Source organism: Myotis lucifugus, unplaced genomic scaffold (assembly GCF_000147115.1).
Source record: "Myotis lucifugus unplaced genomic scaffold, Myoluc2.0 scaffold_66, whole genome shotgun sequence".
NCBI lineage: Eukaryota > Metazoa > Chordata > Mammalia > Chiroptera > Vespertilionidae > Myotis > Myotis lucifugus.
In genome coordinates, this window is record NW_005871114.1 from 190120 (window position 1) to 208994 (window position 18875).

At 41.8% G+C, this 18875-nt stretch overlaps 2 protein-coding genes across 7 annotated transcripts in view; one reads left to right on the top strand and one right to left on the bottom strand.

Annotated features, from left to right (window-relative positions):
• CUTC (cutC copper transporter) overlaps positions 1-18875 on the bottom strand; it is a 44536-nt gene that overhangs the window by 23203 nt on the left and 2458 nt on the right. The window contains exon 1 of one of the 3 annotated variants that reach the window (XM_023754843.1): positions 13949-14084. The exons of 1 other annotated variant lie outside the window; for it this stretch is intronic. In XM_023754843.1, coding sequence (XP_023610611.1) covers positions 13949-14060 — 112 coding nt within the window. In that variant the 5' untranslated portion in view covers positions 14061-14084. Of the gene's footprint in view, positions 1-1178; positions 1869-13948; positions 14085-18875 lie in introns of those variants that run through there. One more of the 3 variants, XM_023754846.1, reaches the window with a different exon arrangement.
• On the top strand, positions 17-16472 carry LOC102421568 (cytochrome c oxidase assembly protein COX15 homolog). Of its 4 annotated transcripts, none has more exons than XM_023754840.1 (9): positions 17-186; positions 2486-2676; positions 4253-4375; positions 4665-4851; positions 8386-8553; positions 10559-10640; positions 12597-12751; positions 14066-14151; positions 15545-16472. In XM_023754840.1, the coding sequence occupies exons 1-9, from the start codon at positions 97-99 to the stop codon at positions 15570-15572; spliced, it is 1110 nt and encodes a 369-aa protein (XP_023610608.1). In that variant the 5' UTR covers positions 17-96; the 3' UTR covers positions 15573-16472. The 4 variants fall into 4 exon arrangements, with proteins under 4 accessions (XP_023610608.1, XP_006090005.1, XP_023610609.1 ...); XM_006089943.3 differs by having other exon boundaries at positions 19-186; positions 14038-14151; XM_023754841.1 differs by lacking the exon at positions 2486-2676 and having other exon boundaries at positions 50-186; positions 14038-14151.

Genomic DNA, 18875 nt, shown 5'->3' on the forward strand with positions numbered 1-18875 from the left:
GCTTAGTGTGACTCGGAAGTGCTTCTTCCCCGAGGCGGAGAGGAGAGACCTCCGAGCGCCGGGGTGTGGAGGTAGCGGCCGGGCCCCGTCCTCAATATGCAGCGATTACTCCTTCCGCCCTTGAAGGCCTTGATGGGGGGCCCGTGTCTCCGACTCCTGGGTCCCAGGGCGGCGCCTAGAACGCAGGTACCGCACCGCAGCGGAAGCGGACACGGGCAGGAAGACGGTAGATGACCCACATCACGTTTCCGTAGCTCCTTAGAGTTCAAGGCGCGTGTCCTTGTTTCCGGAGCCCCTGCGTTCCGAACTGGACCTGCCACTTACTAGCTGTGTGTTAGTTACTAGCCACGTTAGGTAACCTTTCTGTGCCTCAGTTTCCTCATCTCTAAAAATGGGGATGACAACAATACTTAATTCATAAGACTTCTGGAAGGATTACATTTAATATACCTAAGCACTTCGCACAAAGTAAAAGCTCAGTAAATTTTATCCAGATATTTGATTCTTGCTAAAAGTCCCCAGGTAACCAGGTTAAGGATTGTGTAACTCCCTTCTGCAAAGAAGGAAATTGAGGCCTAATTTGTCTAAAGTTACTTAATTAGAAGCAGGAAACCAGATACGGTCTTTTGGTCCTCAGGGATGTCTCCCCTCCACTAACAATTGCTGCATTGAGTGACTGCTATGTGTTAGGAACTGGGAAGCAAAAGAAACTATCCAAAGGCTACTGCCCTGGAGGCGGGCACAGTGTAGTTATTTGTAATTCATTTGTGAAGGTTTTGTTGGGTAAGGGAACTGTTTGAAACAAAGGAAGCAGGAGAGAAGGGACCAGACCCTGTTGTCCCACAGCTCAGAGTTTAGTGGGAGACAGGGAGGAACCTAAAGTGTGCTGAGAGTGACCTGTTGCGGACCTAGGATAGTCTGGGAACACTTCCCAGAGGAAAGAGGTGAAAATATCAACCAGAGGAGGTGGCTTCTAAACTGAGGTCTGCAGTGGGCATTACAGGCACACCGCGGAGGTAATGCAGGTTCGGTTCCAGACCCTTGCAATAAAGCGAATGTCACATAAGCGAGTTACATGAATTTTGGGGTTTCCCAGTGCATATAAAAGTTATATCTTCATTATACTATCGTCTATTAAGTGTGCAATGACATTATGTCTAAAAATTCAATGCACATACCTTAATTTAGAAATACCTTCCTGCTAAAAACTGGTGACCATCATCTGAGCCTTCAGTGAGTCGTCATCTTTTTGCTTGTGGAGGGTCTTGCCTTGATATTTATTGATGGCTGCTGGCCGATCAGGGTGAAGGTTGCGGTGGCTGTAGCAATTATTTAAAATAAGATGAAGTTTACTACATTGATGGACTTCCTTTCATGAGAATGATTTCTCTACAGCATGGGATGCTGTGTGATAGCATTCTCCCCACAGTGGAACTTCTTTCAAAATTGGAGTCAATCCACTCAAACCCTGCCACTGCTTTAGCACTAAGTTTATGTAATATTCTAAGTCCTTTGTTGCCATTTCAACAGTCTTCACAGTATCTTCACCAAGAGTAGATTCCATCTCAAGGAACCACTTTTTCTCCTTCTCCAAAAGACGCAATTTCTCGTTTGTTCAAGTTTTATCATGAGGTTACAGCAGTTGAGTCACACTTCAGGCTCCAGTTCTAATTCTAGTTCTCTTGCTGTTTCTACATCTGTAGTTATTTCTTCCACGGAAGACTTGAGCCCCTCAATGTCATCCATGAAGGTTGGAGTCAATTTCCAAAGTCCTGTTAATATTGATATTTTCACCTCTTTCTGTGAATCACAAATGTTCTAAATGGCATCTAGAATGGGGACTCCTTTCTGGGAAGTTTTCAATGCAGGGTTGCCACAAACCTTCAATTTGTAAAATAAACGCAATATCTGCAAAGCGCAAAAATTGAAGCACAATAAAACGAGGTATGCCTGTATTTTCATGTATACATATATATTAATTGATTGCAGAGAGGAAGGGAGGTAGAAACATCAGTGATGAGAGAGAATCATTGATCTGCTGCCTCCTGCACGCCCCCTGCTGGGGATCAAGCCCACATTCCAGGCATGTTCCCTGACTGGGAATTCCTGGTTCATAGGTTGATGCTCAACCACTGAGCCACACCAGCCAGGCTGCCTGTATTTTCTATCAGGGAACAAGGGTGTCCCAGAAGTCTTATTTAAAAATCCACAGAAGAAATAAAAGAACCCATGTCTAGGTGTAGAGTTAAGTCTGGGGGAAGTATGCAGAGATCAGAAGGTTCGTGTAGTGTGTCAATGGATTGGAATGAGGCCAAGACTACAGGCAGGAAAACTAGTAGGAAGGTGGATACAGTAATCCAGTGAAGAGATGATTTACCAGGGCAGCAGCAGTGGAGATGTTGCACAGCACAGTGGGACTAGGGTGAGTAGCAGTGAAGTGAGGTCTCCCTCTCTCCAGTTGTAATTTATCTGTCTTGATCCTTAGTGTGGTTGCAGCTGTGGGATCAGGATCCCCTTGAGGCCAGGGCAGTACAGCACCATCTCTGAAGTAGCTTTACAATCTGGAAGGGGTACAGTGTCGCTCCCTTCAAAGGCTGCTGAGCGGGTGGTGGGCCGATGGCTCCTGGTCTGCAGTGGAACAGTGGCTGGAGCAGTTATTCTTGGTGGAGTAACTAGGTGAGTAATTTGCTCATAGCAATTGTCAGCTGTTTGGGTCGTCAGTAGAGGTACAGGATGACCAAGGGGGAAAGGACCCCAGGAATCATGTAGTCTAGCTCCTTCATTTGATAAATGCAGAAACTGAGGCCTAAAGAGGGAATATGACTGATAGCTTGCCCTGACATAGAACAGTTGAGGGTTTATTTAATAGGAGCACTTCATAAAGACTGGTTTAGATCTTAATTGTTAGCTGTACATTGTTTGTGTCTATTTCCCCCTATAATCAGAGTTCAAATTTGTCTCAAAATTTTGTATACAGTTAGTTTGAATTAAACCCAAATAAGTTTGATACATCAAAATTAGTTCATATGCCTCTTAGGTCTCTTTATACCTCCCCTTTCCACCTCACCACCCCCACCCCCCCATTGGCAGTTTTTATTGAAGAAACCCAAATCATTGGTCCTATAGAGTTTCCCAGTCTGGATTTTTCTGGTTGCATACAATGGTGGGGGTGGCTAACAAGTCCCAGTGTCCCCGGTATTTCCTGTAAACTGGTTTTTGCGTGATCAGCTTCAGGTTGGGACAGGGGGCAAAATACTTCATAGGTGATTATAACATTTACAAATATTTAGTGTCTATTAGAGATGCCAACCACCATTGGTGATCATTGCCCAGATCCATTATTTCATTAGAGTTTAAAATTGTAATATTCTAGTAGCTCAGCTCTAAAGAGAAACTTTCCCTCATCAACAATTGGGTTATCCTAAGGAACATTGTATATAGGAAAAGCAGGGTAAATACTTGATTCTTTCCCTTTTTTTACCAGTTTTCAAAATAACAAATTGGTTCCCACGTACCCTCCAAAGGTAAACAATAAAGTGTGCGTTTTTAAGTATCCTATGAGCTCATAGGTTTAAACATACTTGGTATGTTTCAATCCATTGCAGTGATGTTTTGCTCAAATTGTCCCATCCTTAGTGAGAACCTCTCAAATTGGCTCCAGAGACCTTTTGACAGGACCCTGGTAACCTTTGAGTCCTTGCTTTCTGGATAAAATATTCCAGGCTCTTCTTGTACATTTCCTGCCTCAAGCCTAAAATCAGCCCTTTACTTACAGACACTAACTCTTTTTGGTGAAAATACCTTTGGTTTTAATTATGTATGTGTTCTCAAATTCTCTCCACATTCCCTGTGCCCTTATTTCAAATACTGTATGTGTTATATAGGCTGTTATGGGAACTGACAAATTTGAATTTTACTGTCTTTAAATTTACTCAAGAACCTAAAGTGTGTTATGCCTATATCAAATCTCTTTTCCTTGGTTATGCATTTAGGGCAAATTTCCTTGGCCTAAGGGTTGATTTTGCTGTTTCTGTCAGAATTCTAAGCAGTAAGAGAAGAGAAAGGTGTCAGGAAACAATGAAACGTTTACCTTTAGATCCACTTGTTGCCATAAACTATTTATGAGTAATCCATCATTGAGCATTCTCTCTGCCTCTCTCTCTCCTCTCTCTCTCTCTCTCTCTCTCTCTCTCTCTCTCTCTCTCTCTCTCTTTCTCTTTCTCTCTCTCTCAAATTTCTTTCCTTTCCTAAGATTGACAGAGTCTGGCCTCTCAATGGTAGATTGGCATTTAATAAAGGAGATGAAGCCACCTACAAGCCAAGAGGAATGGGAAGCAGAATTCCAAAAATATCAGCAATTTCCAGAATTTAAAATGTAAGTATTATAAAAAATCAGGTAAATGTCCCACGAGATCCACTCAGTCTCTTGCTCATTTAAACATGTCAGAAGATTAGATCCCATTATTTCTTGACATTTGGCTCTGTTACGTTTAGTGAGCTTCCTACGCTAAACCTTCGATTCCAAAGTGATCCTGAGGTCACTGATGAGTAAGAGGGTAGACCTATCAAGCATCAAGACTGAAAAAGTTCCTGCATTCCATTGGGAAATAAAATTGAGATGGATGTTTCCTCTTGCTTATTTTTTGACTTCCCTTTTCACCCAGCTTAAATCATGATATGACACTGGCGGAATTCAAGTTCATCTGGTACATGGAGTACTCACACCGAATGTGGGGTCGGCTTGTAGGCCTCGCATACATCCTGCCTGCTGCCTACTTTTGGAGAAAGGGCTGGCTCAGCCACAACATGAAAGGACGTGTTCTTGCCCTCTGTGGCTTAGTGTGCTTCCAGGTGAGACTTATTCAAGTTTGGGAAACAAGATGTTCCCAAGAGCTTCCTAGTTGGCACTGTTTAACAGAATAGGTGAGCATGTGGATTTTAGTGTAGCATGCCTGGCTTTAAGGCCCAGCTCTACCACGTATAGGCAGGTTCTAACCTCTGTAGGCTATGCTTCCCTTGCCTGTAAATAGGGATAATAATAGTACCTACTGTTTAGGTTGCATGAATATTAAATGAGATCATGCATATAAAGAACTTAGGTTAGCCGTGACCGGTTTGGCTCAGTGGATAGAGCGTCGGCCTGCGGACTCAAGGGTCCCAGGTTCGATTCTGGTCAAGGGCATGTACCTTGGTTGCGGGCACATCCCCAGTGGGGGTTGTGCAGGAGGCAGCTGATGGATGTTTCTCTCTCATCCATGTTTCTGACTCTCTATCCCTATCCCTTCCTCTCTGTAAAAAATCAATAAAATATATATTTAAAAAAAAAAAAAGAACTTAGGTTAGTGCCTGGAATCAGTAAGCACTCAAATATATTTTTGTGTCACAAGAATTAGAGTTTCTTTCCCACCATGGCTCTCCTGGATTCTCATCTCTTCCTTTTTTCTATCTGTGCGGAACTGGGATCCCTATGGTAGAATGGCTATAGAAGCAAATAAAATTCCAAAAGAGAAACAGTTTGTGGGATGAGAGATTTTAAAATATAGATCTAGCTGAGAGGTATTAAAGTACTGTATACTATAAATGGTAGGAAAAGATCATTGAATGACTCTGAGGCTGAGAGCCAAGAAAAGGGGTGTTAGAAAAGACATGAGTATTTGGGTCAAAGTATATAGGGCCTAAGGGAGAGTATCAAAACATCAAAGAAATATCAAAATTTGATCAGGAGGAAGTGAGTTGGTTAATTTAACGTGGAAATGGTGAAATTATGAACCAAATAGAAGGAAATGTGGAAGTTGGAAGAGATGTAATATAGGCAATAGAAGCAAATAATAAGGAATTAGACATTAATAAAAGTCTAATAGAAACTAGGGGAGAGGGGAATGCCTGGCTGGCTTGGCTCCGCGGTTGAGCATCAACCTGTGAACCAGGAAGTCATGGTTCAATTCCCAGTCATGGCACATGCCCGGATTGTGGGCTTGATCCCCAATGGGGGACGTGCAGGAGGCAGCCAATCAATGATTCTCATCATTGATGTTTCTGTCTCACTCTCTCCCTTCCTCTCTGAAATCAATAAAAATATATTTTAGAGAGAGAGAAAGAAACTAGGGGAGGGAGGGTAAAACAAAATGAAAATTTGTTTAAAAATGGAAAAAAAAACGTCACTAAGGACTGACTCTAAGAGAAGCAGAAAATTGAAGATGGCAAATAGGGTATGGAAAAAGAAAATGAGGGCTAGCAAATCACACTCTATGCTTCATCTTCCAATGTTCTGTGCAGATGAAATTAAGATAGGATATCCAGGGTAGTCATAAAGGGGGAAGAAATGCCCAAAAAAGATTTCCCAAGGAGCATATATTTAGAAGAGGTGGGAGAATTCCACCTTTTGACATGATTCTATTGTCCTGGCAGGGCGGGGGTGACAGGGCTAGCCTATATAATAAAAGCATAATATACAAATCGACTAAAAGGCCAAACAGTGGAAAGACCATCCGAAAGACCATCCAGGACCACGTTATGACACCCACTGGCACCAGGCCAGCCAAGGCGGGTGCAATGCAATTGGTCAGGGGCCCAGCCATTGCCCCATGATCGCCCTGCAGAGGGAGACCCAGTGATCAATTGGGGGGCTCCACGATCGCCCCAGAGAGGGAGGCTCAGGCCACCAACCGGCAGGCTGCGGTGGGTGGGCGGGGCCTACCTCTGCAAGGGAAGCCCAGGCCAGCGGCTGGAGGGAAGCCCAAGTCCCGGGTGCCGGAGGGAAGCCGGTGCCGGCAGCCAGGGGAAGGAAGGCCTACTCTTGTATGAATTTTGTGCATCAGCCCTCTAGTATTTATATGATTGGAACTGACACTTGCTTGGGTTACTTGAAAAAGTTAGTAAAAGCAGGGAATCATAGAATAATAATACATACCTTAACTTTTAAACATGTACTTTCATTACCTTTAAAACTAGAGGCCCGGTGCACGAATTTGTGCACGGGTGGGGTCCGGCTGGCCCACCCCAATGGGAGCCCATTGAGCGGCCCCAGCTGGATCTAATTATACTTTAAGGATGCCAGAAGAAAACCCACAACAGAACTGTTTTGCATTTCACATGCCATGAGATGAAGTTGTTTATGTGTTGTTTGCAAACATATATCAAGATGGATGTTGGCCCTTTAATGAAGATGGATGTTCACCCTTTAATGATTTTTGCATCTTCCCGGTGCTCTGCCCTCAGTTTCCCAATTTGATCTTCATGTCTGTTTGTTTAAAAGTTTTTCTGTTTTTGAATGTGCCTACCCTTCACCTTTGCTTCTGGCAGCCTGTGGGTCCTCTTCGCCGTCCCTTTTAAAGAGAGATTGAAAGTTCACCTAATCTGCAAGCACCGCAGTTTCACAAAATCCCCAGCCAGCCTCTCTACATTCCTCAGCAAAGGGCCGCCATCCCGTTAATGCTTAGGTCGCCTTTTTGGCTAACTTGGAAGGTCTCCTGGGGCTGCGGGCTGTGGAGGGAGAATTCCACACTTGGCTGCAGGATTAGCACAGCCCTCTGGAGCCTCTGGTTGGGGACAGAGGGACTGATAATTATTTTCTTGTGTTTTCACTAAATGTACATGCACCAGGGAGCCAGGCAGTGATTAGGGGTGTTGAGGGCTGGCCGGGGCGAGGGGCCGCAGGTGGTTTGCAGGCTGGCCCTGCCCCCATTGGGGTGGGGGGGCCGCTCAGGGGCAGGGCTAGCGGGGCTAGGGGCCGCGGTCATCCGGTTGGTTTGCCATTTGGTCGCTGGGCTTTTATTATATAGGATGAAGAGCCAAGGCCTGTTTTTTAGTCCTCTGATTGGAGTTCAAGCTCAGATCTCTTACACCCCCATAAACTATCATTTTATTTTCATTTCTCTTAAGAGAAGTGAGAACTTAGATACTTGCAAAGCAATCTGACTGCAAAGCCTTACCTATTTTTACCCCCACAAAGCTTTTATAATTTTCCATTCCCACCTAACTTGATAGTAGTTGTTTTTAAGCTTTCTCAAGCTTTCCAAAACATTCAATCTGGTTTTTATAGAAACAGCTCTCTTTGTATTCTCATATTTCAGTGGTTCACATAATGTTAAATCATATCAAGTATATGTAAGGTTTTGCCCACAGATAAGCTTTTGTATGCTTTTCTATATTTGACTTATACTTCAATAAAATGATAATCTAATCAGCCGTTAAATATTTATGGTGCTGTATGTGGAAATATAGGTAAGTCATGATTCCTGAGATACAGAGGATTTGGGAGGGACATGGAAAGGAAGTGTCAGGTAGGGAGTATGCCTGATAATCGATAACTCACTTTCTCCGAGAGTAAAGTTGAATAGACAGTTTCAGCTTTGTTTTCTTTGCCTCTTCTCTTTTTGGTCCTAGGGTCTGTTGGGATGGTATATGGTGAAAAGTGGATTAGAAGAAAAACCAGATTCTCATGACATCCCTCGGGTCAGCCAGTACCGCCTTGCTGCCCACCTGGGGTCAGCCCTGGTTCTTTATTGCGCCAGCTTGTGGACTTCGCTCTCACTGCTGCTGCCTCAGCACAAGGTAAAAGTCAGTCTATATTGTTACCAGTTCTACACACGCTGACAGGTAATTCCGGTTCTACTAGGAAGTTATGTCAAAATGTACATATTCCCTTGGTGACATCTACCAGTTTACCAGCAACCAGATAAAACCAAAGTTTAGAGGAACATTAAACTTTGGGACTGGATAGCTTTGAGACTGCAGAGTAAAATGTGCAGTTATTTTGAGCTGGAGCAACTCATTCAAAGGAGAAATAGTATAAGAGATGAGTATTTTGTCAGCATTGCCTATTGGAAAAGGTGAAAACGTGAATTTTAGAAAAAGTGGGACGGAGTACCAACAATAAGAGACATCCCAACCATTCTGGAGGGATGGGAATGGCGAGGCGAGGCGGCTAGAACAAGAGCGAGTTCTGGCCCTGTGGTGGTGCACAAGAGCCTTCTTGGGTTGTTTGTTCTTTAGATGGAGACCTGCCATTCATCAGGCCGAACAGTACAGTAAACTTAGTGATCTTGCCACAAGTATTTTCTCAGTAGGCTGATTACAGTTTTTTCTAGGTTTTTTTTTTTTTTAATGAACAATATTTTAGGTATTGAAGACATGGTTGACCTGGATAACCTGTTTATGGAGTAGGTTTTGAGATGTCAATAGAACTTTTAAGTAGAATCATCCAGTAGAAATTTGGAGCCAGTGGCCTGGATCCCAACAAGGACGGGAGATGTTCACTTGTCAGTCATCCCACAGGGAAGCCAGATGGAGTTGAAACATTGGTACAGTAGACAAATCCACATCTGAAAAATTCCTGTTCTCCTGGCTTTCAAAGCCAAATTTCTAAAATGAATTGCCTATATTGATAGCTGTACATCCTGACAACCCATTCTTTCCTTTCAGTTCTTGTCATCTGGCTTCCCAACCCATCTCGATACATATCCACCACACACTTACCTACACACTTACATATACACACTCATTGCCAACAGTCTCTACTGACTTTTTAATTATCAGTGAATTGTTTTTCTCTTTTTAAAATTTATTTATATTCCACTAATTACAGAAAGGATTTGAGATAGTCAAACATATAGTTGGAGATGCTGTCCAACACAGTAGCTCACTAGCTACATGTGGCTATTTAAATTTTAATTAATATTAAATAAAATTAACTTTAAACAAACTTGTTATTTACTTCACCTTTAAATAAAATTAACGTTTTATTTAATTTTAAGTTGCTCTAGCCTCGGTTTAAGTTCTCATTATCCACTTATTGGGGGCAGCACAGATACTAGAACATGTCCATCATTGCAGAAGTTCTATTTGACAGCCCTGACATCATGCTACAAAAATCTCAGTAATGATACCTCATTCTTCACGTACTAGATTGCAAAGCATTTGAGGGCAGCACTCTGACTTCACCTTTCTGTATCTTTATGGTTACCTGTTTATAAAGTTCTTCATAAATATTTGCTGACTCACTGATTGGTATCAAAAGTTGACTATAGCAAAAATAAATTTTGACTTTACCAAAAACACAAGAATCTCCACTCTAAGCATTTTATGCAATTTTGATTCTGATTATATATGGTAAGCCTTAAATATCACACACAAGATGAAAATCCGGTCCTATATTTTAAGCCACATCATTTCAACCATGGTGAAGCATCCTCCCCGCCCACCTATGGTGAAGCATCCTCCCCGCCCACCTGAACAGTGCAAATCATGCAGTTATGAAATAGATACGTATTGAGCACCTAATGCCAAGCTTTGGGCTAGGGCTACTGTAATAAGACAGATGGCAGTTCCTGCCCTCACAAAACTTACAGGATAGCAGAGAAGACAGGTGGTAAATGTATAAATTTAATAAAACATGATGTGTGTCAGAACAGAATATCTGCTGGGAGTACCTAACCTCGTTTAGGGGTCAGAGAATATCTGACCTCACATTGTCACTTGGCTTTGGCCTTGGAGATCTTTGCTGCCTCTTGTGGTTCCTGCAGAACTGTTAACTTGAGTGACTTTTTTATTTATTTAGTTGCCTGAAACCCGTCAGCTTCTGCGGTTGAGACGATTTGCTCACGGAACAACAGGCCTAGTGTTCCTTACAGCTCTGTCAGGTAGAACTCTTCAAGATGGCCCATTTTCATTCCACTCTCAGGTCTCCTGCCTAATGCTTTCCCCTTTCTTCCTGTAACTTCATATTTCCTTTTCACATCTGCCTTTCTCATACCCACCATCTTTACCCTCTGTTTCTGTTCTTTCCTCCCTTCCAAAAATCCTGTGTAAGTCAGTTAAATAAAATTATTGAGCAGCTGCCTGGATCCACACTGCCTAGACTCAAATCCTAGCTTTACCACCTGTGAACTCAGTGACCTTGGGTGACCTCATCTGTGAAATGGGGATGATGATAATAATATGAGTAGAATATGTAAAGTGCTTACAACAGTACCTGGCATGTGGCAAAAACTACATAAGTATTAGCTGTTATTATTCTGTAAACATTATTGTCATTATTACACATATAACAAGATGGGTCAGACAAAAGACCGTCCCTCAAGATGGTCTAAGGTAGGGAGTTCATTGGGGCAAGAGGCCAACGCAGATCTTTCTCATTCTGTAAATCACGCCTCTTCCTCTCTCATTGTCGAACTGTGTTATCCAATACAATAACCACTAGTCTCATGTGACTATTTAAATTGTTTAAAATTAAGTAGAATTTAAGGTTTAGTTCCTCAGTCACACTAGCCACATTTCAAGAGCTCAGTAGCCACATGTGGCTTAGCAGCTGTTATACTGGATGGCAGATACAGCACATTGTCATCATCCCATGAAGTTCCATTAGACAGCACTGCTTTAAAATAAAACCATCAAACCAGTGATCTACCCAACCCTCCCCTCCCTCTTTTCTTGGTGGAAGAAAATGAATTTTGACTTGATAAATGGCATTTATAGAATCAAGAATATGATCTAAACATCCCTGAATCCTCTTTGATCATAAATAATGGAATCAAAATAATAATTTGAACATAATAATAATTCACAAATACCCTGTTTATGTGCTTAGTAGCCAGTAACATATCCAGGATTTAGTTTATAAGCGTGTTGTTGTTTTTTTCCATTTCTTTGTTCATTTAATAAACATTTTTTTGAGCACTTGGGGAAGAGATAAAAACAGTATGTCAGATAGTGTTCAGTGCTGTGAAGAGAAATAAAGCGCTTTATGGAATAGCGGTAGGATGGGGAAGTGCCGTCTTACATGGATCATTGGGGAGATCTTTTTGATAAGGTGAGTAAATTATGCAGATATCTGGGGGAAGAACTCTTCCAGAATAGATCAGTAGTTCTCAGTGTGGGGAAATCACTAAGGAATTTTTTCAAACGAGCATGTCTCCAGAGCAGTGATTCTCAACCTTCCTAATGCCTCGACCCTTTAATACAGTTCCTCATGTTGTGGTGACCCCCAACCATAAAATTATTTTCGTTGCTACTTCATAACTGTAATTTTGCTACTGTTATAAATCGTAATGTAAATATCTGATATGCAGGATGTATTTTCATTGTTACAAATTGAACATAATTAAAGCATAGTGATTAATCACAAAAACAATATGTAATTATATATGTGTTTTCCGATGGTCTTAGGCGACCCCTGTGAAAGGGTCGTTCGACCCCCAAAGGGGTTGCGACCCACAGGTTGGCGACCCACAGGTTGAGAACCGCTGCTCTAGAGCTTCTAGTTCATTCCTTCAGGGGAGGCATGCCAGAATCTTGGGGTGGGAGCAAGTGAGACTATAGTTGTTTTTCTTTTAAGCTCTCATGGTGATTGTGATGTATATTCCCTGTTTGAGAACCCCTACTGTAAATACTTATATAAGGCACTTCCTTTTATCTAACTCTGGGATAATGAACTTTTTCTTTTTTAATCTTTATTATTGAAAGTATTACATTTTTCCCTTCCCCCCCCCCCCCCCCCCCCCCATTAACCTCCTCCAGATAAACTTTTTCTATGTCAGAATAGTATTTGGCCTCCTCTTTCTCTCATTTTAATAAATACCATTGACCTTGGCATACAGGGGCTTTTGTGGCAGGACTGGATGCTGGGCTTGTTTACAACTCCTTCCCCAAGATGGGAGAATCTTGGATCCCAGAAGACCTTTTCACCTTCTCTCCCATCCTGAGGAATGTTTTTGAGAACCCTACTATGGTGCAGTTTGATCACCGGATTCTGGTAAGTCTGGCTGGTGGTTACTGGCTACTAAGCACAGGGAGCCTCTCACAGGCTTTGGGTGTTCGAAGCACTGATTACAACAGTGAGAGAATACAGTGGGCACCAGATTTCCTTTTTTTTAAAAAGAGGAAATTGAGTATCAATTAGTTTTCTAATGTGCTGTTTTTCTCCTAATTACCCACACACCCTCCCAGCCAATTTCTGGCTTTCAGGATACTGCCAGCTTCTTAAAGTTTGAATCTGCTTTTTACCATCTAGCAAATGATAACCTCCCTGAATCCTGCCACACATGAGAGTCATTTTAGCAGATAAAAGGCTGGGTAGATAACAGAGTGTGAAGACAGTGGATGCTGCTCACATAGCTGTCAGAGCTGAACCAGAACCCCCCCCCAAGGAGCCAAGAGCATCATATGTACTTTTTGTTTTATTTAAGTAGTATTTACTCAGGGCCTGCTATGGGTCATGTTAAGGTTGGTCTGGTACTCTGGCATGATAAATTGAAGATGAGCAACAAGGAGACCGGTGAGAAGCAGCAGTGCTATTGCAGTAATGCAGGTGAGAGAGAGAGTGATGGGGTTCAAGGCTTCGTGGTGGGAGTGGGTTCAAGAAGAATGATGAAACTGAGAGGTTGTAAGGAATAGAAGATTGCTGTAGAAAGGAAGGTGAGGAAAGATAAAGAAAGATTCCAAAGTTTCTTTTGGGGCATGCTTAAAACATGACCAACAAAAATAAGGCTATTGGAATGAGTGCTGAGCTAGACATGGGATATGTCAACAGATGGAGGTATGTTGAGTGTGAGAGGATACAATACATCCACACAGAGAAGTCCAGAGGACTCAGGTGGCAAAACCACCTCCTCCTCTACTCACCGCTCAGGAAAATAATAACCCTCATGGGCTGGGGTCAGCCCTGCTTTAAAAATACAAGATTACTGTAGGTGTAAAATTAGGGATGAGAGTGCAAAGAATGATTTAAAATGTGAGGGCCATGCCTGGGGGCACACAGTGGAAGGTGGATAAGATCACCCAGAGAGAGTGTGTATAAAGTGATAGGCGCAGAAACGTTAGGTGGCACCTGGGGCACACCTGCGTTTAAGTGGCCAGAAGAGGGGTGGGAAGGAGCCTGAGGAGCAGAAACCAGAGGTGGAACTGCAGGGGCTCCCTGCCTGGGACAGGGAGGTGCCTGGTGGTTACTCACTGGTTCTGGAGGAGATACATGGACGGTAAGCGGAAATCAGGGTGGGGCGCTTCCCGCTGGCGCTTGATGAGACTCCTTTCCCCTCGCAGGGAATCACTTCAGTTACTGCCATTACAGCGCTCTACTTCCTGTCCCGGAGAATTCCCCTTCCTCGCAGGACCAAGATGGCAGCAGCGACTCTGCTGGCTTTGGCATATACACAGGTATAAACCACTCCTTTTTGGCCTGAGGGCGTCCCCAAAACAAGGTTAAAAAGGAAAGGTAACAGGCTAAGAGAAAATATTTTCAATACTTAAAATAGACTAGAACAGTGGTCGGCAAACTCATCAGTCAACAGAGCCAAATATCAACAGTACAACGATTGAAATTTCTTTTGAGAGCCAAATTTTTTAAACTTAAACTATATAGGTAGGTACATTGTTATTAACTTAATTAGGGTACTCCTAAGGCTTAGGAAGAGCCACACTCAAGGGGCCAAAGAGCCGTATGTGACTCGCGAGCCGCAGTTTGCTGACCACTGGGCTAGAAGATTAATGACCAGAAGATAAAATAAGGATATCAATACCCAATTCTCATAAGAGGAATGATGGCCAATAAATACAAAAAGCTGTTTAGTCTCACTCATGATCACAGAGGAGCAAATTAAAACAATGCCTGCCATTTTGTGCTTGTCAGATTGGGGGGGGAAAGAAAAAGATAATCAGGTATTGGCACAGGTATAAGAAAATAGATACCTTCATATATTCTTTGTGAGAGCACGGGTTTATGTGGTATTTTTCAGAGGGCAGTTTGGCAATATCTTTTAAAATGTTAACTATATAATCCCTTGGCCCAGCAAATTGACTTATTAGTGCCTGCCCTAGAGATATTCTAATGCACAAAGCGCTATATCTATAAGGAAATTCATTACAGAATTGCTGCAATGGTGAAAAATAGGAAACCAACCCAAGTAGTTAGACAACTATGGTAAATGTATACTGTGGGATATTATATAACAGTTTAAAATAGTAAGCTCTTAAGACATATATTAAGTGAAATAAAGCACGAGACAGAACAATGTATTTTTTGAAAATACAAAACTTTTTCTTAAAAACATTTATATAAAAGTACAAGTGTGTAGAAACTGGTAACTGACTACCTTTGGTGAGGGGAACTGGGATAGGGTGAAGGATAATTAAGGGAAATCTTAGGGTTTTTTTAAAATATATTTTATTGATTTTTTTACAGAGAGGAAGGGAGAGGGATAGAGAGTTAGAAACATCGATGAGAGAGAAACATCGATCAGCTGCCTCCTGCACACTCCCCACTGGGGATGTGCCCGCAACCAAGGTACATACCCTTGACCAGAATCGAACCTGGGACCCTTGAGTCCGCAGGCTGATGCTCTATTCACTGAGCCAAACCGGTTAGGGCAGGGTTTTTTGGTTTTGTTTGAATTTACTTCATTGTAAATATCCTTACTTATGAAATTAAAAATATATTTTTAATGCTCTGATGGGAGGAGAGAGCGGTTTGTGTATGTGGCTGTCAATGCTGTCGTTTCAGCTCTGAATTTGTGGTGCTGGTTTACTTACTGCCTGGTTTCCTCTGTAACAGGTGGGCTTGGGCATTAGCACTCTGCTGATGTACGTTCCAACTCCTTTGGCTGCTACTCACCAGTCGGGCTCCTTGGCTCTGCTCAGTGTTGCCCTTTGGCTCATGAATGAACTCCGAAGAGTCCCAAAATAATTCTAAAAAGATCGATCAGCTGCGTAGGACTGAAACTGCTTTTGAGAGCTCATTAGAGCACAAGAACTTGGATTTTGCTAAGAGAATGAACTTGGCATATCAAATGGTTTCCAGATCTGTCAAGTTTTTAAAAATTCTTTGCCTGTTTCTGGAAGTCACTGGATCAAGAATGTCATTAGGTATGATTACAGTAACGGTTCCTTTTTAAATGTTATTTTTCATGTTGATCCTATTAATGGGATATCACCTCTTCTAGACAGAATTATTTTAAAAAGGGAACTAGAGTCACCGGGGTAGGTTCCCATAGCATTTCTCCTGATCCCCACACTAAAGTTGTTCTTAGTTAATAATAGTCACCAGAGGGCATTATGATCCAATCCAAAGAACTATATGCTAACGCTTCTACAGTTCCCTCCAACAAAGGAGCAACGAATGAATTAAGTTCAAGTTTCAGATACTTTACTTCATTTTCATTTTATTAAAGATGAATAAGTTTGGAAAAACAGATCTGTTTGCATTAAGCTATATAACTATTATGCCTATCCACAATCCTGGTGAATGGAGATTATCTGAATTATTTTTAGGTTTGCATTATTCCCAGTATTGGACACATACCAAATATTGCACAAATGAATGGAAAATAATTAAAGATTGATGTCCCGGGCACCTCTTCCAAAGCAAGTCATCACATACCTACAAGATTAAATGAATTTATCACAATGTTTTCAAAGGTCCCTCAACAATTCTGTCCGTTGTTTTTAAAACATCAAAGGAATTAAAACACCTGCTTTCTTAACCCAGAATATTTCTGTCTTTAACTTAACAGTGACAAATGCTATCCATATGACAGGGATAACAATTAGCTACTGCTTTAAAGTGATGTTGGTTGCAAAAACCAACACCGATGATCAGAATATTAGGATAACCAGTTTATCTGCAGTAATCCTTCCTTCTGGTCCTGGAATGAATGGTGGGTATATATTGGCATAGGTAACACATATACCGATGTCCCGGCATAAGGGAGAATGGCCTCCCCTCTAATATGCATTGCACAGTTTGCTCAACAATGATTTAACAGTATTTATCAGCGAGTATTTTAAGAACTGTTCAGCAAAATTATTATTTAATGTGAAGCATTAGAAAAACATATAATCTTAGTAACGCCCAAAATTGATGCAATACAGGCAGCCTTTGGTCTTTTAAAGGGAGAAGGGAGTGTCTGCTGTGGATCATAAAAAAAAGATGTCTTTCAACACTACAGAGTCCATCGCTCAAGGCAGAAACAATGAAGGAGATAAGGCTTATACTTCATGGCGTTAACTAACGAACTATAGAATAAAAATTTCAAACACAACATAATGACAGAAATCAAAGTATTTGGGATCCTGTTTACAGAGCAAGACTCTTATGAAGCTAATAAAAGGCAGAGCCTTCAGCACCAGTAGTCTTCCCAGGCCAAACCCTGGCAGGTGCTCTGCAAGAGAGGCTGCTTAGGAGGGTGGAGTGGAGTGGTGGAGGAGTGGCAGGCGACCGGGGGTGTCCGAGCAGCTGCACTAAAACAGAAGAGGCGCAGGAGCAGACATGACTTCAGGCTGGCCTCAATCACCCGCTTGGCTACAAACATTCTGTGGTTCAGAAATTTTTTCAACTTTGCTCAAACCTCAGAGGGAAGGTAGGGGAGGGTGCGGATAAGGGGGAAGAGATCAACCAAAGGACTTGTATGCATACATGTAAGCATAACCAATGGACACAGACACCAGAGGGGTGAGGGCATGAATGGGGGGCGGGGGGGGTGGCAATGGGGGAAAAAGGACACATATGTAATACCTTAATAAAAAAAATGGCAAGCAATGATTGAATACATTTTAAAAGTAGAAAGCCCTTATAGTATGAGTAATAATTCATTTTTACAAATAAAAGGATTTCTATTGCTCAGACTCCAGAGAAACAAAATGGTCAACAGATACATTTCTCCTCTGTCCTTCCAATAAAAGTACTGAGAAATAATAAATATTAGAACAAAGGAAAACTTGAGTAATAATACAAGGGAAGTCTATTAGGATATTTTTTTAAAAAGGCCTTATTTTTTAACAAATACTTTTTATAACACCAACAAAATCCTCACAGGTTTGGCGAACATATGGCCCTAGTGGCAGGACTCTGGCACTAGCATAACTTAAGAAACTACGTTGGGAGAATATGAAACATCCACTGCTACCTCTACCTTATTGAAAAGAAGTTTAAAGATAGCAAAGAGAAACAGCACTCTGTTTCTGTAAGGGATCTGGAAACTGCCCAAGAAATACAACCAAGTTCCTTAGTGAGGTAGATCTAATAGGCATTTATACCTTAAATAATTTAGATTGTAACCATCACATGACTTGCTTGGATGCTATGCTTAAGTGCACAAGCCCTAGCTGGTTTGGCTCAGTGGATAGGGTGTCTGCCCGTGGACTGAAGGGTCCTGGGTTCCATTCCAGTCAAGGGCTTGTACCTCGGTTGCAGTCTTGATCCCTGGGACTTGTGTAGGAGGCAACCAATTGATGTCTCACATTGATGTTTCTCTCTCCCCCGCTCCCTTCCACTCTCTAAAAATCAATGGAAAATCTTCTCAGATGAGGAATAACAAAAAAAAGAAAATTGTACAAAATTAAGCAAATTGTTTAAAAAATATCTAAAATTTTAAAGTATTAAATACAGAAGCTAGAGTAGATGTAGTGAAAACCTGGTACTGTCCCTAGCAAAGTATTTCATATTTTATTCCTAAATATGAGCAAAGCGATCACAAGTGAAGATCAGAAGCAGTTACAAAGATGGGGCATGTTTATAGTAATAGTTGCAGTCAGCTATTATTATAAAGAACAGAATATTGAAATACACAATCTTGCAAGAAGATTCTGAGCATCTCATGGCAGCTGTCACTACTGCTATAGTAGTAATAGCACATATTACTACTGCTCTGGGATTCAATTTCATCATCTATAAAATCAAGGGGGTTGACCAGAAGACCTCTAAAATCCCTTTTAAAATCTCATGCCCTGAAATGGATGTATAATGATAGCTGTTGGATACTCCATTCGCACCAGGGAATGTCAGGGGGAATGGATAAAGTAGATGACCACTGGCTCTTTTAGTCTTCAAAACCAAAGACCAAAATCCTCTTCCTGAAACCATATTACTTTTCTACCTTCTCACCTGC